This window comes from Zootoca vivipara, chromosome 6 (assembly GCF_963506605.1).
Source record: "Zootoca vivipara chromosome 6, rZooViv1.1, whole genome shotgun sequence".
Classification (NCBI taxonomy): Eukaryota; Metazoa; Chordata; class Lepidosauria; order Squamata; family Lacertidae; genus Zootoca; species Zootoca vivipara.
The window spans coordinates 86,898,017-86,919,886 of record NC_083281.1 but is presented as its reverse complement, the minus strand read 5'-3'; the positions used below and the strand labels follow the sequence as shown (position 1 = coordinate 86,919,886).

Here is a 21,870-nt window from a genome sequence, read left to right as displayed (position 1 = left end):
AATGTTGGTACCAGCCAATCTGACATGTGGGAGAGTGTTCCAGAGATAGAACAATAATAACACAATAATGCTTAAGCATTGTGGTCAAACCCAGCCACTCTCTGTTCTCAAGTGCTGCTGAGACCCCAGAAGCTACCTGTTTGATTCACTATGGAATGCACTTTTCATGAAATTACCTTTCAGCATAAGAGATGCTGCAGGCCTGTTGCAGTTCTCTTACCCACAGTGTATTGTATCTTTTTGTTTTCTCCTCCTTTCGCTTAGGATCACCTTGTTAAGCAGGGCATGAAATCTGAACACGCCACTTCTCTCGTTGAGCTGACCTCAGTCAAGTGCAGCTGTGTGAAGTACGACGTGGAAATAGCAGAGGAGTACTTTGCCAGACAGGTGTGTGTTGAGGTGCATAGAACTAGTGGCGGCAGCTGGATTTTTGTTACCTGCTCTGATGCAGTGCAGAGGGTAGTGAGAGGACCTAGATGCACAAGAACGTATTGGACCTGCTGGATCAGTGCAATGGCCCATGTATCCCAGCCTCCTGTTCTCATAGTGGCCAACCAGGTGTCTGTGGCAAACTTGCAAGCAGGACCCAAGCACAAGAGCACTTTTGCCCTCTGGTTTTCCAGCAGCATCCAGCTGTGGAGGCAGAACATAGCCACCATACTAGGAGCCACTGATATCCATATCCTCTCTCATTAATTCCTATGGGAGGGAGTTCTATTGTTTTAACTATGCACTGGGCTAACAAGTCCTTTTGTCTATCCTGAATCTTCCATGGGAGGGTAACAATAATAATAGAACGACCTGGCAATATCCAGATGTTTCAGACATCTTTTCGAATCAAACTTGCCCAGCACAGCTGTTGTGCACTTGGTTAGCAAAGGCCAAGTTAGAATGTGGGGTGGAGGACCCAGATTCCCGATCCTATCTTGCCTCTGAAACTCATTTGGGTGATTTCAGGCAAGTCTCTCTTAACCTAACGTACTATTGCAGGGTTCTATTTTGAGAATATAGCAAGTCGGCTCCATGCAAGCCACCCCAAGCCTGCTAGGAGGGAAGGTTTGGGATCCAAAAGTTCTCAGTAAAAATAACCGCTGCCATTCTTTCCAAAGATCTCCTCGTTCTGTGGGATCGACTGCACCACCATCCTTAGGCTGCACGAGATCCCCAACTTGCAGTCAATCTATACCCTGGACGCCGCCATTTCCAAGGTCCAGGTCTCCCTCGACGAGCACTTCTCCAAGCTGGCCGCTGAGACTGACCCCCACAAGTCGTCTGAGATCACAAAGAACTTGCTCCCGGCTACCTTGCAGCTGATCGACACCTATGCCACCTTCACCAGGTAAGTGGGCTGCGTCATCTTCCTGGAAGGGTTGTCTTGGAACAGGATTTCCCCAACTTGGGTCTCCAGCTGGTTTTGGGCTACAATTCCCATCATCCCTGATCACTGGTCCTGCTAGCTAGGGATGATGGGAGTTGTAGTTCAAGAACAGCTAGAGACCCAAGTTGGGGAAACCCTGCCTTAGAACATAAGAAGAGCCCTGCCTAATCGGCCCAAGGGCCCATCTACTCCAGCAGCCTCTTTTCACAACAGCTAACCAGATGCCCATTAAGGGAAGGCCTTAAGGGGGTCCTGAATGCAGCAACCATTCTTCACACCTGTGATTCCTAGCAGCTGGTAATCAGTAGTGTTACTGCCTCCAACAGTGGAGATGGAGCATAGCCTTAGCCTTAATTTAATTTCATTTTTCATTTCACTTTTAATTTGTTTACCGCCTTTCTATATTGATACACGCAAGGCAGTTTACAAGCCGTAGACAAAAGCACAATTCGCAACAAAAGTACGTACCCTATAGCACTCTGATCCAGTGCAAATAAGTCATAATAAAAATATGACTTTGAAATAAGCAAATTATATCAAATAAAGTCATGTTCAGTAATCAATTTAGAATAAGATATTGCGCTATAAAATTAACTCTTGGAATATCAGCAAATAATAGCTAAACAGAAATTCACTCTCAGCTATTACAGGAAATAATTACTAGACGATAATCAACAGCAAAGTCATAATATATAAAAGACAATGTTAAAAGATCGAACTCCTCCATGAATTTATCCGATCCTGTCTTAAAGCCATCCAAGTTGGAGGTCATCACTTCCTCCTGTGGGAGGGAGTTCCACAGTTTGACTATGCCTGCCCTGAATCGTCCAGCTTTCAGCTTCTTCAGGTGGCCTGGAGTTCTAGTATTTTGAGAGAGGGAGATATCTTTTCTCAGAGACCCCCAAAAGTCTGAATCGGGAACTCCCAACCTCCCCTCCCCTGTCCCTGGTGCAGGTCTTACTTACTGCAGAGCCTCTTGGAGGAAGGCGCTTCTGAGAACAAGCCCACAGAGGAGAAGCTACAGGGCTACGCAGCCGTCCTGGCTATCGGCTCCAGCCGATGCAAATCCAACACTTTAGGTAAGCTGTTTTTTGCCCTCCTTTCCTGGTGTGGCTTCACCGCTGTGATTGCATTCTCAGATGATGTTACAGCTCCTCCGTATGTAGAGCAAATGCATTCAAAATGTCCTGGATTCCATCTCCAGCATCTCCACTTGGTTGGGGGAGGGGGCGAGCGGGCAGCTGAGCTTGGAGCCTCTCCAGCTCCATGAAGTTCCTGGGTGGAGTTTGAGTTCGTGCCCTGAAAGCGTGTCTCTGTTTGCCGGTCTTCTGTGGAGCAGGGCCAGCCCTTGTCCAGAACTTGCCTTCAGCGGTGCAGTCTTTGTGCGAATCATGGAACAACATCCACACCAATGAATTCCCAAACATTGGCTCATGGGTAAGTCCAATTTAATAAATATTATTGTTGTTTATTTTCTGGCTGCAGTGGCAAAGGGCTAAGTATCTTTCCCCCCATTTTGCTATGTTTATATACTGCCCTTTCCTCCAAGGAGCTCCAAGTGGTGTATACAGGTCTCCCCTTCCCCATTTCATCCTCACAACAACCCTTTGAGGTAGATTGCTGAGAGATGGTAACTGGTCCAAGGTCACCCAGTGAGCTTCATGGCGGAGAGGTGATTTGAACCCTGGTCTCTCAGGTCCCAGTCTGACAATAACAACTTGGTTGTTGGGAAAAGGAAGCAGCTCACACTGGCTGCTTCACCTTCTCATATTTTCCTCTCCTTCCTCCGTGTTGCCATTCAGTGGACCTTTACTGTGGTGAGCTCTCCTCTCTGCCCACTAGATGGCAGGCTCATCCACTGGTTTACTCTCCTCTTCTGTTTAACACATCTCTCAAGCTAGCTATGAGGTATCTCTCTAGGAGGTGAAGGGGGGAAAAGGTACTTAAAACTTACCGTAACTTGACCTTAAAGCAAAAGCTTGCCTTATGGTGTGATAAGAACCATAAGATGAGCCTGCTAGATCAGGCTAGTGACCCATTTAGTGAAGCATCCTGTTCTCACAGTGGCATACCAGATGCCTCAGTGGGGGAATCCCCCCTCCAAGCAGAATCCACACACAAGACCACCCTCCCTCCTGCAGTTTCCAGCGACTGGTATTCAGAGGCATCACTTTCTCTAATCATGGAGGCAGAGTGTAGCCATTACGGTGGAAGCCTTTTGTGTCTCCATACAGCTGCAGCTGATGGTCATAAAAGAAGCAGCTTTCTCATCTGCATTTTCACCCACCCAAATATGGATTATTAAACACTCTCTTGGGCTGTTTAGTTTGGGGCTGTAGACAACTAAGTCCTACTCAGAGTAGATCTATTGAAATGAATGGACATGCCTGACTTTGGACTATTCATTTCAGTGGATCTCCTCTGTGTAGCCCAATGCTGGGTACAACCCCTTAAATTTTATACACCCTGGGAATCAAATTTTCTGTGGTATTGTATTTATTTGTTGATTTTTTTTAAAAAAAACCCAATGTTTTCTTGCATATTTTACTCTTAATTTTGCACTGTAAATGGCCCTGGAATAAATATTAAATGAAGGGGGTAGTATAGGAAATGTATTTAAAAAACAAAAGCAAATGAGTTGGAGCTAACTCAGTTTTACTCAGAGTAGACACTCTGAAATGAACAGACCCGAGAGAGGCATGTTATTTAATTTAGTGGGCCTACTGTGAGGAGAACTAGCATTGCATGCTCTTTTGCTTGCTTCTAGCGCAACGCTTTTGCCAACGACACGATCCCAGCGGAGAGCTACATCAGTGCGGTGCAAGCCGCCCACCTCGGCACCCTTTGCAGCCAGAGCCTTCCCCTTGCGGCCTCCTTGAAGCGGACCCTCCTCTCCTTGGTCAGGCTCACTGGTGACCTCATTGTGTAAGCTGGAATGTGTTTGGTTCACAGACAGCCCCTCTTTCAACTAGACCAATGGGCATCACTTTGGGGCGGGCCATCTGCTGAGTACTGAGTGGCAGCAGCTTCCCAGATGGGACATTTCCTAGCCCTACCTGGAGATGCCATTGCAGATCCTCTTCCACTGAGCTAGGGCTCTTCCCTTAGACAAAAGAACACAGAACACTGCCTTGTACCAAGTAAGACCGTTGGTCCATCTAGTCAGTATTGTTTGCACAGACTGGGAGCTCCCCAAGGTTTGCACAGCTCCCCAAGGTTTTAGACAGGTGGTTTTAGACAGGCCCTAGCTAGAGATCCTTCTGGGGATTGAACTGGGGACCTTCTGCATGCAAAGCAGGTGCTCCCCTACTGAGCTACAGGCCCCTTCCTCTTCAGCCTTTTGAGGGCCCTCTTTTTCCCCCTCCACCTCCAGTTGGTCAGATGAACTGAACCCGCCTCAGGTCATCCGCACGCTGCTTCCCCTTCTCCTGGAGACCAGCACGGAGAGCGTAGCGGAGATCAGCAGCAACTCCCTCGAGAGGATCCTGGGCCCAGCAGAATCAGACGAGTTCCTGTCACGTGTCTATGAGAAATTGATCATGGGCTGTTACAACATCCTGGCGAATCACTCTGACCCCAACAGGTATGGATTCTTTCACAGCCCTAAATTCCTTGAACAATAGGGAGAGTCTGCTGGATGAGGCCAATGCCCCTTCTAGTCCAGCATCCTGTTCTCACAGTGCTCAACCAGATGGCCCAGTGGGAAGCCGAAAAGCAGGATTTGAGCACAAGAGCACACTCCCTCCTGAGGTTTCTAGCAAATGTTACAGTGGTACCTTGGTTTAAGTACACAGTTGGTTCCGGAAGTCTGTACTTAACCTGAAGCGTACTTAACCTGAAGCGAACTTTCCTATTGAAAGTAATGGAAATTTGGATTGTTTAATTGATATTTGCATAATTTTAAAATGGATTAGATATTTAAATTGGAAAAATTAATAAAAATGTTTATTAAAAAAAAAGTAATGGAAAGTGGATTAATCCATTCCAGACGGGTCCGCAGAGTACTTAAACTGAAAGTACTCAAACCAAAGTGTACTTAAACCGAGGTATGACTGTACTCAGAAGCATTGCTGCCTTTGACTGTGGAAGCAGAGCATAGCCACCAGGCTAGTAGCCATCAAAAGCTATCTCCTTGGTTTTGTACTTCATGAATTTGATTTGTCCTCTTTTAAAGCCTTCTAGGTTGATGGCTGTTGCTTAAATATATGCCCGGTTCTTTCCCTGGAGGCAATGCAATGTCCTCTCCATTGCTTGCATCCTTTTCCAAAGTGCTTTTATACTGTTTCAGCAGAGCAAATCCCTTTTACATATACATCCAAATTTAACACCTGAACTGCAAAACTGGTCTTAGCTGGGTCTCTTCTGCAGGCTACTTATTTTTTTGCTGATTCACTAAAAAGGTGCCCCTCTTCCCTCAGAGGGAATGTAGCTCATGAGATAAGGCGGCCTCGAAAGGCCTTGAGCATTTCTAAGCAACTAGCATAGAATTGTAGAGTTGGGAAGGGACCCCAGACCCCATGGGTCATCCAGTCCAACCCCCTGAAATAAAACCTGCTGCAGCTTTAATCTAACATGGCTATCACACCCTCCCGTGGGAGCAACTTTTATAGTTTAACTACGCTGTGTGAAGAAGGACTTCTGGGTTTACCGCAGGCATTTGTTTGACCAATGTGAGAAAAGGATGCTGGAATAGATAGGTCGTTGGCCTAATTACTTTTTAAAGCTGAACTGCCATGGCTGCAGTGGGTTCCTCCCATTAGCACAAGTGGATAACCAATGCTGCCCTCCTCACTTTTAAAAATGTGACCCATGCTTGGTAAGACTTAACCTGCCTCTGGGTAAAGTTCCCATCTCTGGAAAAATAATTTCCCCTTCCCTTAGTGGCCTTGATGAATCCATTTTGGAAGAATGTCTGCAGCATCTGGAAAAGCAACTGGAAAGCAGCCAGGCCCGGAAAGCGATGGAAGAGTTTTTTTCTGAGAGGTGAGCTGCCCCATCTCATTGGCCATCCACCTCCCTGTTACCTCCGCATTTCTGTCATGCCCTTCTGCTCAGGTGCTGCCGAGCTCCTGTCTCCTGTGCAGCTTGGCTGGGTGACCAGGGATGATGGGAGTTGTAGTTCAACAGGGGTTACCACCCCTGGCTATGTCACCCTTTGCCAACCAGGTGCCCTTCAGATATTTTGAATGACAACTCCCTGTATGCACTGGGGCTGATGGGAGTTGTGCTCCCAAAACATCTGGAGGTTTGTGGAGGCTGGGAGATGCGCTAAGAGCCTAAGCAAAGGTCCATCTAGTTTTGAAAGGGGTCCAGACAGATGCCTCTTAAGAAAAGCGTAAGTGGAGGAACGGAGGCCAGAGCCCTTTCCCATGTTTACTTACTTTTTTTACTTACTTTTTTAAAATAAAAAATAGTTACTGCTTTTCATAAGAGAAAACCAGAGTGGTTTACAAAAACCACATGTAAAACCATGCAATTAAAAAAACCATATAAAATCCTAAAATCAGAAATAAGCTATTATGGAGATATGCATTCTTAATCACCTGCATAGGCCTGACAGAATAGAAGAGTTTTCAGCAGGCATGAAATGAAAGGCTCCTGCACTGAAGGCTCTGTATCGTCATTGTCAAATGAGCCCCTCCAACTCTGGGAATGACCCAAGGATGCTCCCTGCAGGTGGTCTCGGAGAATGAGCTGGGCAGTCCCCGAGGCACTCTGGACCACAGTTGGTCAGGGCTTTGTAAATTAATGCAACGACCTAAATCCCATATATCTGCTATTCTAAGTTATGCTGTCTCCAAACATGGCGGTTCCATTTTGCCATCAGTGTGGCTTAATGGCATGTTGCTTGTGGAGGACAGACTGCAAATTCCAACATTTTCTTAGGCTCGTGACACTTAACTAAGTTGTGTGGCTACCAGCCATCTTGTCTAATGCCTTCTATCCAATGTTCCTTTTGAACCAGTGGAGAACTGGTGCAGATCATGATGGCGACAGCCAACGAAAGCCTTTCGGCGAAGTTCTGCAACAGGGTCCTGAAGTTCTTCACCAAGCTCTTCCAACTGAGTGAGTGGTCCTGCTCAGTCCTGCTTTGTGGCTATAGTTTTGACTTGTACAGGAATAATAAACTGTTCACTGCCTTTAATGCTTGCTACATTGTGCAGAACGTAGTGAGGTGCTTGTTTTAACACGGTTGTTGGTGCATGGACCCGGTTCCATCTGAAACCTTCCCCTTCCCTCAGCTACTACTGAGGCTGTTGGACAGATGGACGGGAGGGATGGAGGGAAGCTACCACCAGCCCCAGTTGCTTCAGATCACGTGAAAAACCCTTATCTCCATTCCTCCTCGGAGGATAGCACGGCCTTCTCTTTCCCCCTCCCCGTTTTTGGCTACCCAAATTCAAGGAACAAGGCAGCTGCTTCCGAATTTCTACAGCTCTCTTTTATACACACCCTGTTGCCTAGCAAAAATCTCTTGAAACTGGCTCAGGGATGGGGGGAACCTTCCCGATGGTGTTGCTGGACTCCAGCTCCCATCAACCCCAACTGGCATGGCCAGCATTCCAGAGGGCCACCGTTCCCCCCTCGCTGTATGACAAATAAGTTCTGCCATTAAAAAACCCTGACTTCCCTTGTAGCTAAGCAGGACATGACACCTGCAAAATAAGCCTGCAGACATCTGCTAAGATTTGCTCTGCAAACTCATCAGATTACTCCCTTTCCTTTGTTGCAAAATGCAGGTGATCTTAGCCTGCAGTATTTGGATAGAGCAGTGCTTCTCAAACTCAGGTCACCAGTTGTTGTTGCACTACATCTCCCATCATCACTGAACACTGGTCCTGCTAGCCAGGGATGATAGGAGTTGTAGTCCAGCGACAGCTGGCGGCTCCAGTGGGATAGATGGTTGACTCCCCCCCTCCCCACCGGTAAAATAAATGCTTGTGAGCCCTTGGGGAAACTGCCTTAGGAGCAGAGGAAGCTGCCTGATACAGTGAGTCAGACTGTTGGACCACTTGTCTCACTATTGTCTGCAGTGGCTGGCAGCAGCTGTCCAGGCCTTCAGGCAGGGAGCCTTTCCTCAGCCGATTGTACCTGGGAGCTTCTCCATACAAAGCTGTAACCTCTCTTGGCTTTCCGTGGAGGTTGCCGGTTGCTCAGTTCCACCTTCTTTCTCTCCGTCTCTTTTAGCTGAGAAGAGCCCCAACCCCAGCCTCCTGCGCCTGTGTGGCTCCTTGGCCCAGCTGGCATGCGTGGAGCCTGTGCGCCTCCAGGCCTGGCTGACCCGGATGACCACCTCACCCCCGAAAGAGTCTGACCAGCTGGAGGTGGTGCAGGAGAACAGGCAGCTGCTCCAGCTGCTGACAACCTACATTGTCCGAGAGAACAGGTAGGTGGATCGGCCCCATCCAGGTGGGGAGCTTCTAGTTTTTCGCCGCATGGGAAGCTGCTTTATTTGGAATCAGACCATTGGTCTATCTAGCTCAGTACTCTCTGCACCAGTGGTTCCCAAAGTGGGCAATACTGCCCCCTGGGGATTGGGGTGGAATTACCTAGGAGGGCTCTAAGAGGCAGAGGAGTTGGTGATGCAAGACCCCTGCTAAGTGACTTTAAATCAGACATATTTGGCATTACAAAAGTAAACCAATAAAGCATGGACACAATAAGCTTCTGTATGTCCTTATAAGACTACTACTTCCTCTTCTAAGAAAAACTTAGCATTTCTATAGCATGGATGTGAGGGACAGGGGATATCGCGAAGTCCCTCCCCTCCTGAGTTCAAGCCCATCCCCGAGCACAGGGGAAAGCAGAGAGAGTTCCGATTCCAGTGGGGAAGCAGGAAGTCGTGTCCGAGGCTCAGGCAAGGTAGAGGAGCCAGGGTCCCAGGTGGGACAGGAAGGGGCGAATAAGGAGGGGAGACCCATCCCCCCAACTCCGGAATTACGCAGAAAGAGGAGGGGAAAGAGGATGGGTCTGCCAAAGCTTTTGTGTTGGAGAAAGACGCGCCAAAAGCCATTCGGAGGTTCTGAAACCGAATGACCACATCGTTCCTTGTAAATAGCAATGACTTCAGCACTGTAAATACGCAGCACCAATAAAAGAATAAAATGCAGAGCTGCGTAGCGTCGTCACTCTGAAGTAGCTTGATCCGGCCTCTGTGACAGCAACCTCCGAATCTTTTTTTTGGGCTACTTTGGAGTTGGCGGGATGAGTGTGTCAGAGGCGGAGAAATGGCGGCAGATCGCAGAGAAAGCCCAGCAAGACCTGCAGCAGCTGGCGCAGCAGGCGCAGGGGGAATTAAAGGCAGCTAAATAAGAAACCAAGAAGGTCCAGGACGACAGGCTACAACTTGCGGAACAGGTGAGAGCACTTCAGGAAAGAGAGCAGCAATTAAGGGCGGCGGCGGTAGACCTCCAAAACAAGCTAGATGCAGAGAAAAACAAGGCGGGAACGGTTATGCCCTCCCCCACTGATGCAGCACCACAGCAGGGAAACGGGAAAGCCTGGCTGCAGGAGACAAGGGGCAGCAGCCAGGCACAGTCAGCAGACAACAGCCCCAGCCCGCCCACCCGCACAGAGAGGAGCAGAGCCAGCCCACCCCTCCCAGAGCAGGAGTGGTTCTAGAAGTGACGCTAACGCTCCCAAATGGCTATCCCCTGACGGTCCTCGCCCTAATTGACAGTGGGGCGTCAGCGAACTTCTTCTCGAGGAACTTTGCAGAACAGCACCAGATCCAGCTTCTGCAGCTGGATTTTCCTCTGCACGTGGCAACCATTGACGGCAGAGAGTTGCTGGGAGGGGCCATCACTCATCAACCCCCCCCCCCATGAGAATGACGGTGGGAAGGCACTCAGAGACACTGGCATTCAACGTCACCACCATCTCAGACCCCCCCATCGTCTTGGGCATGAGCTGGCTGGCGCGCCACGACCCCTCCATCAGTTGGCACCAGAGATGCATCACGTTTGGGTCGGACTTTTGTCTGGAACATTGCATGGAGCACCAACCAGGGGAGGGGCCTCCAATAGCCACGGTGGCCACCATGCACGTCAAAGGGGGTGAGGCGATACCCAAGCCGTACTGGGACCTGCAGGAGGTCTTCAGCGAAGCGGAGTCCGACCACCTACCCCCACACAGGCCTTTTGACTGCCAGATCAACCTGGTGCCAGGGGCAACTATACCCCCAGCCAAGCTGTACGCCATGTCAGACCAGGAACTGGAGGATCTGCGCGCTTTCATCGACAAGAACCTCAAGCGGGGGTTCATCAGAGAAAGCAAGGCAGCAGGGGGCAGCCCGGTCTTCTGGGTTGACAAGAAAGACACGCAACAGCGCCGTCTGGTGGTGGATTTTAGGCGGCTGAATTCAGTGACAGAGCCAGTGGCTTTCCCCATGCCCAGAGTGGATGATCTCCTGACAGCGGCACGCAGGGGCAAGATCTTCACCAAGCTCGACCTGAGGGGGGCGTACAACTTGATCAGGATCAGGGAAGGCGATGAATGGAAAACCACGATGTTCACGCCTCTGGGCTCTTTTGAATATCTGGTGATGCCCTTCGGGTTGCAAGGGGGCTCAGCATGCTTCCAGGCCTTCATGCACCACGTCCTGGGGTCCCTCCTCTTCAAGAACTGCTTGGTCTTCCTAGATGACATCCTTATTTACTCCAATGACCCAGTGCAGCATGTGAAAGACGTCAGGGAGGTGTTGCAGCGCCTGAAGGAGAACCACCTGTATGTGAAGCTGGAGAAGTGCAAGTTTCACACCAAAGAGGTGGACTTCCTGGGCTACAAGCTGTCAGACAAGGGGTTAGCGATGGACAAGGACAAGGTGCAGGCCATCCTGGACTGGCACAGCCCCAGGACGCGCAAAGATGCCCAACGACTACTAGGCTTCGCCAACTTCTACAGGAAGTTCATCAAGAACTTCTCGCGTTACGGCTCCCATCACTGACTGCCTGAGAGGCAAGCAGAAGTTCAGGTGGACACCAGAGGCGCAAGCAGCGTTCGAAAGCCTCAAGAGGGTGTTCGCCTCAGACCAGAACCTGTTCCACGTGGTTCAGGACGCGCCCCTTCGCGTGGAGACAGATGCTTCTGATAGAGCTCTGGGCGCCATTTTGTTGCAACTGGACGCCAACAGGGAGTGGAGACCTTGTGCCTTCTTCTCCAGGAAGCTGACCCAGCCAGAGCGCAACTACACGGTGTTTGATAGGGAACTTCTTGCGATCCACGCTGCGTTCCAGCATTGGAGACACTTCCTGGTGGGCGCCAAGCACCCCATCCAGGTGTGCACAGACCACAAGAACCTGGAGTTCTGGAGAACGGCCAGGGTGCTCAACCAGCGACAGATACGGTGGGCAGAGTTCTTCTCGAACTTCAACTTCTCCATCCACTACATCCCGGGGGAGCAGAATGTCAGGGCGGATGCCCTCTCCCGCAAACCGGAGTACATGGAGGAGGAGGCGCCACCGGCACCCAGGCACATTTTCCCCCCGTCAGCATGGTCCTGCGGAGCAGCAGTGGTGAATGAGGCAGAACTCACAGCACTGACAGCAGCGTATGAATTTGCCACCCGCATCTTCAGAGAACTGAGAGGGGGGAGGGAGCAGGCGAAAGACTTTGCAGAACGCAGTGGGCTGCTTTTCTACAAGGGTGCACTGTACCTGCCCACCACCCAGCTTAGACGTAAGGTCCTCAAGCAGATGCACGACAACCCAACGGCGGGTCATTTTGGGAGGGACAAGACCGCTCACCTGGTCATGAGACACTTCTGGTGGCCAGGGGTGCGGGAAGATGTTCGAGACTATGTACGGGGCTGTGACACCTGCCAGCGGGCAAAAGTGGTCAGAGCACCGCCAGCAGGATTGCTGGAGCCCTTAGCCACACCACACAGGCCGTGGGAAGTGGTGTCCATGGACTTCATCACAGACCTGCCTTCTTCCAGAGGCAAGACCGCAGTGTTGGTGGTGGTGGACCTTATGTCCAAAATGTGCCATTTTATACCGTGTGCCAGGGCGGTCTCCGCAGAAGAAACAGCCAAACTGTTTCTTGACCACGTCTTCAGACTGCATGGATTGCCTTTAAGAGTTATTTCGGATCGTGGCCGCCAATTTGTTTCCAGGTTCTGGCGGCGACTCATGAACCTCCTGCAGGTGGAGGTCAGCTTGTCGACGGCTAGACACCCGCAGACTAATGGACAGGCGGAGAGGGTCAACGCCATCCTGCAGCAGTACCTCAGATGCTACGTCAGCCAGAGGCAAACAGACTGGGTGGATCGCCTGCCACTGGCAGAATTTGCCTACAATAATGTAGTGCACGTCTCCACAGGGGTGTCGCCCTTTAAGGCCAATTATGGGCGCGACCTCAGATCTTTCCCAGAGAGGGAGGGGGAGGAGGAGGAGGAGGGCCCGCAGGCTGAGGATTGGGCAGAGGAACTGGAGACGGTGCACCAGCAGCTCAGAGAACACTTGGAGAGAGCCAAGGAAGCGTACAAGAAGGGGGCAGATCGCCACAGGCGACAAGGGGAGGTCATTAGGGTGGGGGACAAAGTTTGGTTGTCCTCGGAGGGCCTTCCCATCAGAGGGAGGTGCAAAAAGCTGGCGCCCAGAAGGTTGGGCCCCTTCACGGTCACGCAACAGGTCAACCCGGTGGCCTTCAGACTGGCACTGCCAGAGGACATGAGGGTGCACCCAGTGTTTCATAGATCGCTGCTGTCGCCGTACAGGGAAAGCAGCAGGCTCCGAGGCAGCGAACAAACCCCCGAGGGAGGGGGGGAGAGGGAAGGCAGGGAGCAACTCAATGAGGCCACGGCCATCCTGGATTCAAGGAGGGGGGTGGGGGGCCTGGAGTACCTCATGGCATGGGAGGAAGCTCCACCGTCCCAGAATGAATGGGTCCCAGCCACTCAGATACAGGAGGAATTCCTGGTAGAAGAATTTCACGCCCTCTTTCCCCACAGACCCAAGCCCTGGCACATGGAAAGGGAGGGGGAGGGGGAGGAAGCACGGGAGAGCAGTTCACCATGGCGCTGGGAAGCGGAGTTTGAGGAACCAGAGGATGAGGTATGGGCGTCACCGAGATCCACCCAGTCAGAGGAAGGAGCAGATTGGCAGAACATTTTTACCCCCACCAGCTCTGACGCCACGGACTTTTTGGGATTCCCGTCCTCCCAGGCGGAAGGGGGGGGCTCGCAGGACTGGGGGGAGGTGTTCACACCAACGGGCTCGGAAAGCACTGAGTTCTTAGGCTTCCAGTCGTCACCGACACCTGGGGGGGACCTGGGGAGGGGTGAAGGAGAGCTTGGGAGGGGGGTGGATGTGAGGGACAGGGGATATCGCGAAGTCCCTCCCCTCCTGAGTTCAAGCCCATCCCCGAGCACAGGGGAAAGCAGAGAGAGTTCCGATTCCAGTGGGGAAGCAGGAAGTCGTGTCCGAGGCTCAGGCAAGGTAGAGGAGCCAGGGTCCCAGGTGGGACAGGAAGGGGCGAATAAGGGGGGGAGACCCATCCCCCCAACTCCGGAATTACGCAGAAAGAGGAGGGGAAAGAGGATGGGTCTGCCAAAGCTTTTGTGTTGGAGAAAGACGCGCCAAAAGCCATTCGGAGGTTCTGAAACCGAATGACCACATCGTTCCTTGTAAATAGCAATGACTTCAGCACTGTAAATACGCAGCACCAATAAAAGAATAAAATGCAGAGCTGCGTAGCGTCGTCACTCTGAAGTAGCCTGATCCGGCCTCTGTGACAATACCCATATAAAGCACTTCTTTAGCAGACCCATATAAGGCACTTCCTTAGAGCTGTGGTTGGTATCTAATGCAAAACAAAAAATCCCTTACATATCAAGCACCCTGCTGGCCATCAAATAGAACATATCCTGACCTGTATAAACATCCTATCTGGTCTTATGGCCTTGATGGCAGAACATTCCGTCTAACAGATGCCATACTGAAAACACAGCTAAAATACATTGCTAACTTCAGCAACAAGTAAAAGACACAGAGAATATGGCTTTCTAACAAGGCACCATGGCAGAAATAAGGAACATTACAAAAGGCTCAGAATCTTTCCCCTGGGTACGCTTGCCACACCGGTACCGTCCTCATTCAAAGCAGCTGCTCTGCCATTGAGCGGCTGCCCTCCCCCGTAGCCTCCCACACCCCTGTTTCGATTCAAGTGGTTAAAAGTATTAGCCGTCAGGATGCTTCCCTGCAGTAAGTAAACAAGGAATGACTTGATCTCGGTGTGATGGGGCGCTACTGTCTTGCCTTTCCAGCCAAGTCGGGGAAGGCGCCTGCACTGTCCTCCTGAGCACCCTGATCCCGATGGCCACGGAGATGCTGGCAAATGGTGACGGAACTGGCTTTCCTGAGCTGATGGTAGTCATGGCCACCCTGGCCAGCGCCGGTCAAGGGGCGGGGCACCTCCAGCTTCACAGCGCCGCCGTCGATTGGCTGAGCAGATGGTAAGAAGGGTGGTGGGAAGTGTCTTGTGTGTCGGCCTCTCCCTCTCCTGAACAGAAATGGCTTAAGGTGGTTGGATGCTTTGTATTGAGATGCAGTGTCCATAGCCTGGAAGGGTGAACTGTGCTGCTTTCTTTTATTTATTTTTCTTTTATTTAATTTTCAAGACTTAATTATCATTATGAATAACAATCTGTTAGGAAATACATATGAAAAAGATTGGGGGGGGGCAGCGGTAACAAAACAGCAACCCCTGTTTGCAGCCATTGCATCATAAAATAAAGGATGTTCTCAAGAGACACTATACATTGAACTAGCTGTTAAAACAAAAACTGACCTGACACAGAAAGAGTACAGAGCTAAGATTATGAATTCCAAATGATGCCATATTTCATTGGGACTTGTCATCCCCGTGATTGGGTTGGAGATCCAATATTCTAGGCCAATTTTCTGCCATCTTCCCTGCCAACCACTTTTTATCTCACGCTGTTCTAGCAAGAAATACTTGTCTCAGAAGAACGTCGTTGAGAAAATGAATGCCAACGTCATGCATGGAAAGGTAACGCCTATCTTTGCTTAAGGGGTATGTGCAGTTGATTCCCTTGTGGTCTTGCAGATCAGGCAGCACCAAGGGGGGAGCTAGGGAAGAAGGGATGGAGGACAGGGCAATATGGAGCCTCCTTTCTGAACACAAGGGTGATCCTTCCCTGCATAGAGAATCTTGTGCTTGGTCTGTCATGGTGACACTTGCCCAACATTTGAGGGAAGCCTTACGGTCTCTGGCAGTCTACTCTGGGAGTCTACCCTGGTGGATGCAGTCCAGAGAAACCCAGCTTTGCTTTGTGGGGTTTAGTAGAATTGGCTTGGGAGGTATATCTGAATATTTGCCATGGCAGGGAGCTGCCTTATACAGTGGTACCTCGGTTTACAAACACAATTGGTTCCGGAAGTCTGTACTTAACCTGAAGCGAACTTTCCCATTGAAAGTAATGGAAAGTGGATTAATCCGTTCCAGACGGGTCCGCGGAGTACTCAAACTGAAGCGTACTTAACCCTAGGTATGAGTGTAATTGCTTCTGGAAGTCTGTACTTAACCTGAAGCGTATTTAACCTGAAGCGAACTTTCCCATTGAAAGTAATGGAAAGTGGATTAATCCATTCCAGACAGGTCTGCGGAGTACTTAAACTGAAAATACTCAAACAGAGGCGTACTTAAACCGAGGTATGACTGTACTGAGTTAGACCATTGGTTCACCTAGTTCAGTATGGTCCGCACTGACCGGCAGCAGCTCTCCAGGGTTTCAGGCAGGGGACATTTCCAGCACTACGTGGAGATGCCTTTGTGGATTGAACCCGGGACCTTCTGTTTGCAAAGAGGTGCTCCACCACTGAGCTACGGGCCACCCTCAGTGGGGTGGTGGAGAGAAGACTTTTTCTTGGAACAAGGGGGATGTTCCAGCCAGGCAAAAGCACTTGGGGAGGGTGTGTTCAGTGAAGGGTCCCAGGGGGCAGAACAGAGTCTCTCAGCAGAGTCAGTGCTGCAGCTTGACTGTCACGTTGCAGCAGGTTTTAGTAGAAAAGGCCTCTTTCTGTGGAACTGAATGCCGCCTCCTCCTCTTACCTCTTGCAGCATGTGACTATCCTGGAATGCACCTGCCATATCGTCTCCTACCTGGCTGATGTCACCAATGCCCTGAGCCAGACTGGCGGGCAGGGCCCCAGCCACCTCTCGGTCGATGGGGAGGAGCGGGCCATCGAGGTGGACTCGGACTGGGTGGAGGAGCTGGCCGTGGAGGAGGAGGACTCCCAAGCTGAAGACTCGGTAGGTGGCCCAGGACTCAGTTGGAAAACCGGTCTAGCAAAGTGGCGAGACCACTGTGTTCTATGAAAAGGTTTATGAAGACGAAACACTAAATTGTAAAAGACCCCTTACATTTAAGGCCTGCTTTTTTGCCTTTGCATGAGGCTAACTCAGATTGGTTGAATTTAAATTTAGAAGGGCTCTTAATCTTCCCAAAGCAACAGATGTGATGGTAAAACTGTGCCCATACTGTACAATTTTCAAGTACCACATGCATGAGGATTTCCGTGAATGAAAACAGTTTCGTATTTTATTTTATTTTTTACAAAAACCTCCTTGCAGTGCAGAAAAGTAGAGCATTTGGGAGAAGGTGGCTCTGGTTTAGCCTTCTCCCCGAGTTTCTACTATTCTACATGCAGAGATTTTTTTAAAAAATAAAGGAGCATTCAGCCAAGTGAATTGCCCACAGGTCTGATACCTCTTCAGCTGGTTGTGAATACAAAGCCATTGTGTAGACACGGGTCTGAAGAGAGACTGTGTAGCTTTCCAGCTAAAAGGCCCTTTTCCCTCCTCTCTGGTAGGACGAGGACTCGCTCTGCAACAAACTTTGTACGTTTACCATCACTCAGAAAGAATTCATGAACCAACACTGGTGAGTCACCCTTGATTTTGAAATTTGAGTTGGGGGGCTTCTCTGTGGTCCCCCGTTGGCGTGTGGTGTTTGGCAGCCTGATAGCCCTGTCCTGGTGACCTAGGGTAGGGGGAAGTGCCCATTGCTGTGCTGGTCATCCAGCAGCCAGTCATCATGCAAACACAACCAACTGCTTTCAAGAAATAAAAACCCTCTCTCTGCAGGTACCACTGCCACACCTGCAAGATGGTCGACGGCGTCGGGGTCTGCACCGTTTGTGCAAAGGTTTGCCACAAGGACCACGAGATCTCGTACGCCAAGTACGGCTCTTTCTTTTGCGACTGTGGGGCAAAGGAGGACGGCAGCTGCCTGGTACGCTTCTCTGGTGATCGGGGGTGTTGCGATCTGTGGGGTGTTGGTGGCAGCCCAGGCGGCACACCACAGGGGTGAAGCCCCGTGCCTTGGGTGAGCCTGACCACATGGAAATCCTGCTCCTGATTTCCCAGGCCTTGGTGAAGAGGACGCCCAGCAGTGGCATGAGCTCCACCCTGAAGGAGTCTGCCTTCCAGAGCGAGACCCGCGTCGCTGAGAGCGTCGTCCGGCACTCCAGCACCTCCCCCACGGACAAATCCAAAGCCTCCATCAACGATGGGCGGGGAGGGTCTGATGAGGAGAAGCCCAAGAAGAGCAGCCTGTGCCGGAACGTGGAGGGCTGCCGGGAACAGCTGCAGTCCCAGGTATGGCCCTGCTGGGCTGAAGGCCTCTCTCTTCAAGGGAGGAGCCTGGTGGCACCATGGGGAAATTGGGGGACACCTGCCCCTTGAGATCAGGAACATAGGAAACTCCCTTAGGCCAAGTTAGGGCAATTGGTCCAACCAGCTCAGTATTGTCTGCACTGACTGGCAGCAGCTCTCCAGGCTGGCTTTCAGGCAGGGAGTGTTTCCCCAGCCCTTCCTGGAGATGTTTCCTGGATTGAACCGGGGGCCTTCTGCATGCAAAGCAGGCGCTCTGCCACTGAGCTTACCCTAAATAAAGTAAGATTCTAGTCCTCATGGTTCAGAATGAAGTTCTGAGTTAAACCGAAAGCTGCCTGATACTGAGCCTTAGCCCATCTAGCTCACTGGCAGTGGCTCTCCAGGGTTTCAGCCAGGAGTCTTTCCTGGTTAGGGTTGGGGATTTAACCTGGGACCTTCTGCATGCAATGCAGATACTCTTACTATTGAACCATATCCCTTCCCTATTGTTTACTTGATTTGCTGCCAGAGTCCTTGAGAAGCAAGGAGGCCACTAAGGTTGTTTCCCTTTCTCCCCCCCCCCCAACCAATCTTGGTGCAGGCCAACTTCTCTTTTGCTCCTCTGGTGCTGGACATGCTGAACTTCCTCATGGAAGCCATCCAAGTCAACTTCCAGCAGGCCTCAGCCATGGGCAGCAGCAGCCGAGCCCAGCAGGCCCTCAGCGAGCTCCACACTTTGGACAAGACGGTGGAAATGACAGATCAGTTGATGGTAAGAAGCTTGTGGCTTCCTTTGAAGCACACAGGGCAGTGGCTCCTCAATAGTCTTCCCATCTCCAGAGGGACCCCAGGAGGCCATTCCCTGTGGCCAGCTCACCTCCTTTCACTCTCAATTGGCTCCAATCAGCACAGAGGGTGAGAAGACTACTTCTCAGTGGCCAAAAAGCTCCCTTTCCATGTTGATTGGGTAGCTGTAGGACCCTGGAGGCAGGGGCCCTTCTGCAGAAATAGTAGCAGGTCTTTGACCCTGCCCCCCGACAGCCCCAGACCACTACACGTCTGAACATAGGAGGCGGCGTGCACTCTTTACTTTCATGCTTTACATAAGAGATGATCACAAAAGCATTCTCTCCTCTTGAGGTTTCCAGCAACTGGTATTTGAAAGCATTGCTGCCTCCTGCTGTGGAAGCAGAGCATAGACATCATGGCTAGTTGCCATCAGTACCCCTCTTCTCCATGAATTTGTCCAGTCCTCTTTTGGAGCCGCCCAGGTTGGTGGCCATCTCTGCTTCCTGTAGCAGTGAGTTCCACGGTTTTAACTCTGTGCCGCGTGAATAAGTCCTATTTTTTATCTGTTCTCATCTCCCAGGGTTCAGCTTCATGGGCTGTTCACAAATTCTAGTGTTCTGAGAGAGGGAGAAAAAACTTTTTGCTATCCACTGTATGCCTCGCTACTTAAGGGCCCCTTCCGAAAGGCTTTGGCAGGGCTCCAGATGCACTTCTGCCATAGCCGGGAGGAAGCAGAGTTCATTGTTATGACTTCTGCCCAGTATTAAGCGCAAACAGAGACTCTTCCTTCCTCTGGCGTGGCGCTGCTCACTGGCTTGGCCTCTTCTGTGCTCTCCCCACTTCCCCAGGTGCCAACTCTCGGCTCCCAAGAAGGTGCCTTTGAGAACGTCCGCATGAACTACAGCGGGGACCAGGGCCAGACCATCCGGCAGCTGATCAGCGCCCATGTACTGCGGCGAGTGGCCATGTGCGTGCTTTCCTCGCCTCATGGGCGCCGCCAGCACCTGGCTGTCAGCCATGAGAAGGGCAAGGTGAGTTTAGATGGAGCAGGGAAGCGTCTATATTGGGGGCGACCATTTGCAGTCTGTGTGTGCATTTTAAAAATCAATACATTTTATTTCGTCTTCCACATATGCATATTACACTACAAATGACGCTCGTCCTACCCAGAGTAGACCTGCTGAAAGGAGTAAAACAAAATTAATCCTGTCCATCGACTGCAGTGGGTCTGCTGTGAGGAGGACTAGTCTTTGGATACAGCCCCATAAGCTTCTTCCATTAAACAGAGAGCCAGCATATGGTGTGGTGTTTCAGAGTGTTGGTCTAGGACCTGGGAGATCAGGGTTCAAATCCCCAGTAAGCTGAGGCTTGCTGGGTGACCTTGGGCCAGTAATGGTCTCTGAGCCTAAACTACCTTGCATGGTTGTTGGAATTGAATGAGGAGGTGGAGAACCAGATACACCACTTTGAGCTCCTGGAGAAAAGGTGAGATATAAATGCAATAAATAAATATTAAGTTCAAAATACGTTAGAGTGTTAATAATCTTACGTTGGATTATATATATGCATAATAAGATAGCTTGTTGGTGCCAGATATCATTACTTAGCAGTTCATTCTTCTACAGAAATAAAGAACTATCTGGTCTGTAAATGCACGAAGTCAGTTCCTTGTCTTGAAATTCTCAGTTGTCTCTTTGTGTATTGAGTTACCAGGCTCCCATTTATCAGTAGCGTCTCACAAAAACATACTTTTTTCCTTCAACACAACTGTTTAGTTTAGCTATATTTTAACTGTTCCCATTGTTGCCTTACAAAGCTCTGTGCATTTACATAGTCTTGTAGTGGGGTCTGGGAAACTTTCATGAGCGTAATGGTACCGCAGAGATGAAGCTGGCAATTCTGGGCTATTCAGTTCCCGTTCAAGTGCTGAAGCGCCACACACACTCTCTGCAACTTCTCATGTTTGTGTTTTGTTCTTAAATGCAGATCACGGTCTTGCAACTCTCAGCGTTGCTGAAGCAAGCCGATTCCAGCAAACGGAAGCTGACCCTGACTCGCCTGGCATCTGCCCCGGTTCCCTTCACTGTGTTGAGCCTGACAGGGAACCCTTGCAAGGAGGACTACCTGGCTGTGTGTGGGCTGAAGGTAAAAAGCATGGCAGCAGCCTCTGGGGCCACAGCACTGCTGGCTCTCCTGGCATTGGGTTCATTCCTTGCAGTGGGATAAAATATTTCTCTCTCCAGAAAAAAATAAAATACAAAAAGCTACCTTGACATAATAAAAGAGTGTAAACATAGGACAGCTTGGAAGAGATGCCTCATGTAGTGGTGGTTAGAACCTGGGGGGATTTGAACCTGTGGGAGACCTGGGTTCAAATCCCCATTTGGCCATGAAGCTCACTGGGTGACCTTAGGCAGTCCCTGCCTCTCAGCCGAACCTACCTTATGGGAATTAAATGAGGAGAAGAAACACCATGTGCACCACCTTGAGCTCGTTAGAGAAAAAGTGGGATATAAACTCAATCCATCAATCATTTTCCAGTTTATGTATATTAATAATTTATGCATTCTCTCCAACATTTAATTGGTTTATTCCTCTCTCTCTCTCTCTCCAGGACTGCCACGTGCTCACCTTCAGCAGCTCTGGATCTGTCTCTGACCACCTGGTCCTTCACCCTCAGCTGGCCACAGGCAACTTCATCATCAAAGCTGTGTGGCTGCCAGGCTCGCAGACAGAGCTCGCCATCGTCACCGCGGATTTTGTGAAGGTGCAGTGAAGTTGGGAAACAGGTTGGGGGCAAAGGGTCTGATCTAGAGAGGGTTGCTGTTGTGCTGCTCCTCAGCTGGGTATCCTGGACCCAAGCTGCAAAGGGCCTTGTAAATTAATGCATTTTTTAAAAAAAAACCTGGCCCCATAACTGCTGACTTTGGAGCAATGGAGTTCTGTCCTGGTGGTCTGTCCCCATCGACAGTCTAGTCACAGTATTTTGACCCAGCTGGAGTCTGTTCTCGTAGTGGCCAACCAGATGCCCCAAGGGAAACCCGGAAGTTAGACCTGAGCATTGCAGCGCTCTCCCCATTTGAGAT

The 21,870-nt window shown here is 50.4% G+C and overlaps 1 protein-coding gene across 7 annotated transcripts in view; it reads left to right on the top strand.

Moving 5' to 3' along the window:
* The window catches only part of UBR4 (ubiquitin protein ligase E3 component n-recognin 4), a 133,942-nt gene that overhangs the window by 24,382 nt on the left and 87,690 nt on the right, over positions 1 to 21,870 (top strand). For all 7 annotated transcript variants that reach the window (XM_035120585.2, XM_035120584.2, XM_035120583.2 and 4 more), the window contains exons 24-42: positions 265 to 387; positions 1,110 to 1,339; positions 2,333 to 2,457; positions 2,718 to 2,815; positions 4,146 to 4,303; positions 4,752 to 4,961; positions 6,260 to 6,361; positions 7,344 to 7,444; positions 8,567 to 8,765; positions 14,643 to 14,831; positions 15,325 to 15,388; positions 16,460 to 16,651; positions 17,212 to 17,282; positions 17,486 to 17,633; positions 17,768 to 17,998; positions 18,597 to 18,767; positions 19,633 to 19,815; positions 20,771 to 20,929; positions 21,399 to 21,551. In XM_035120585.2, coding sequence (XP_034976476.2) covers positions 265 to 387; positions 1,110 to 1,339; positions 2,333 to 2,457; positions 2,718 to 2,815; positions 4,146 to 4,303; positions 4,752 to 4,961; positions 6,260 to 6,361; positions 7,344 to 7,444; positions 8,567 to 8,765; positions 14,643 to 14,831; positions 15,325 to 15,388; positions 16,460 to 16,651; positions 17,212 to 17,282; positions 17,486 to 17,633; positions 17,768 to 17,998; positions 18,597 to 18,767; positions 19,633 to 19,815; positions 20,771 to 20,929; positions 21,399 to 21,551 — 2,907 coding nt within the window. The remainder of the gene's footprint in view (positions 1 to 264; positions 388 to 1,109; positions 1,340 to 2,332; positions 2,458 to 2,717; positions 2,816 to 4,145; positions 4,304 to 4,751; positions 4,962 to 6,259; positions 6,362 to 7,343; positions 7,445 to 8,566; positions 8,766 to 14,642; positions 14,832 to 15,324; positions 15,389 to 16,459; positions 16,652 to 17,211; positions 17,283 to 17,485; positions 17,634 to 17,767; positions 17,999 to 18,596; positions 18,768 to 19,632; positions 19,816 to 20,770; positions 20,930 to 21,398; positions 21,552 to 21,870) is intronic.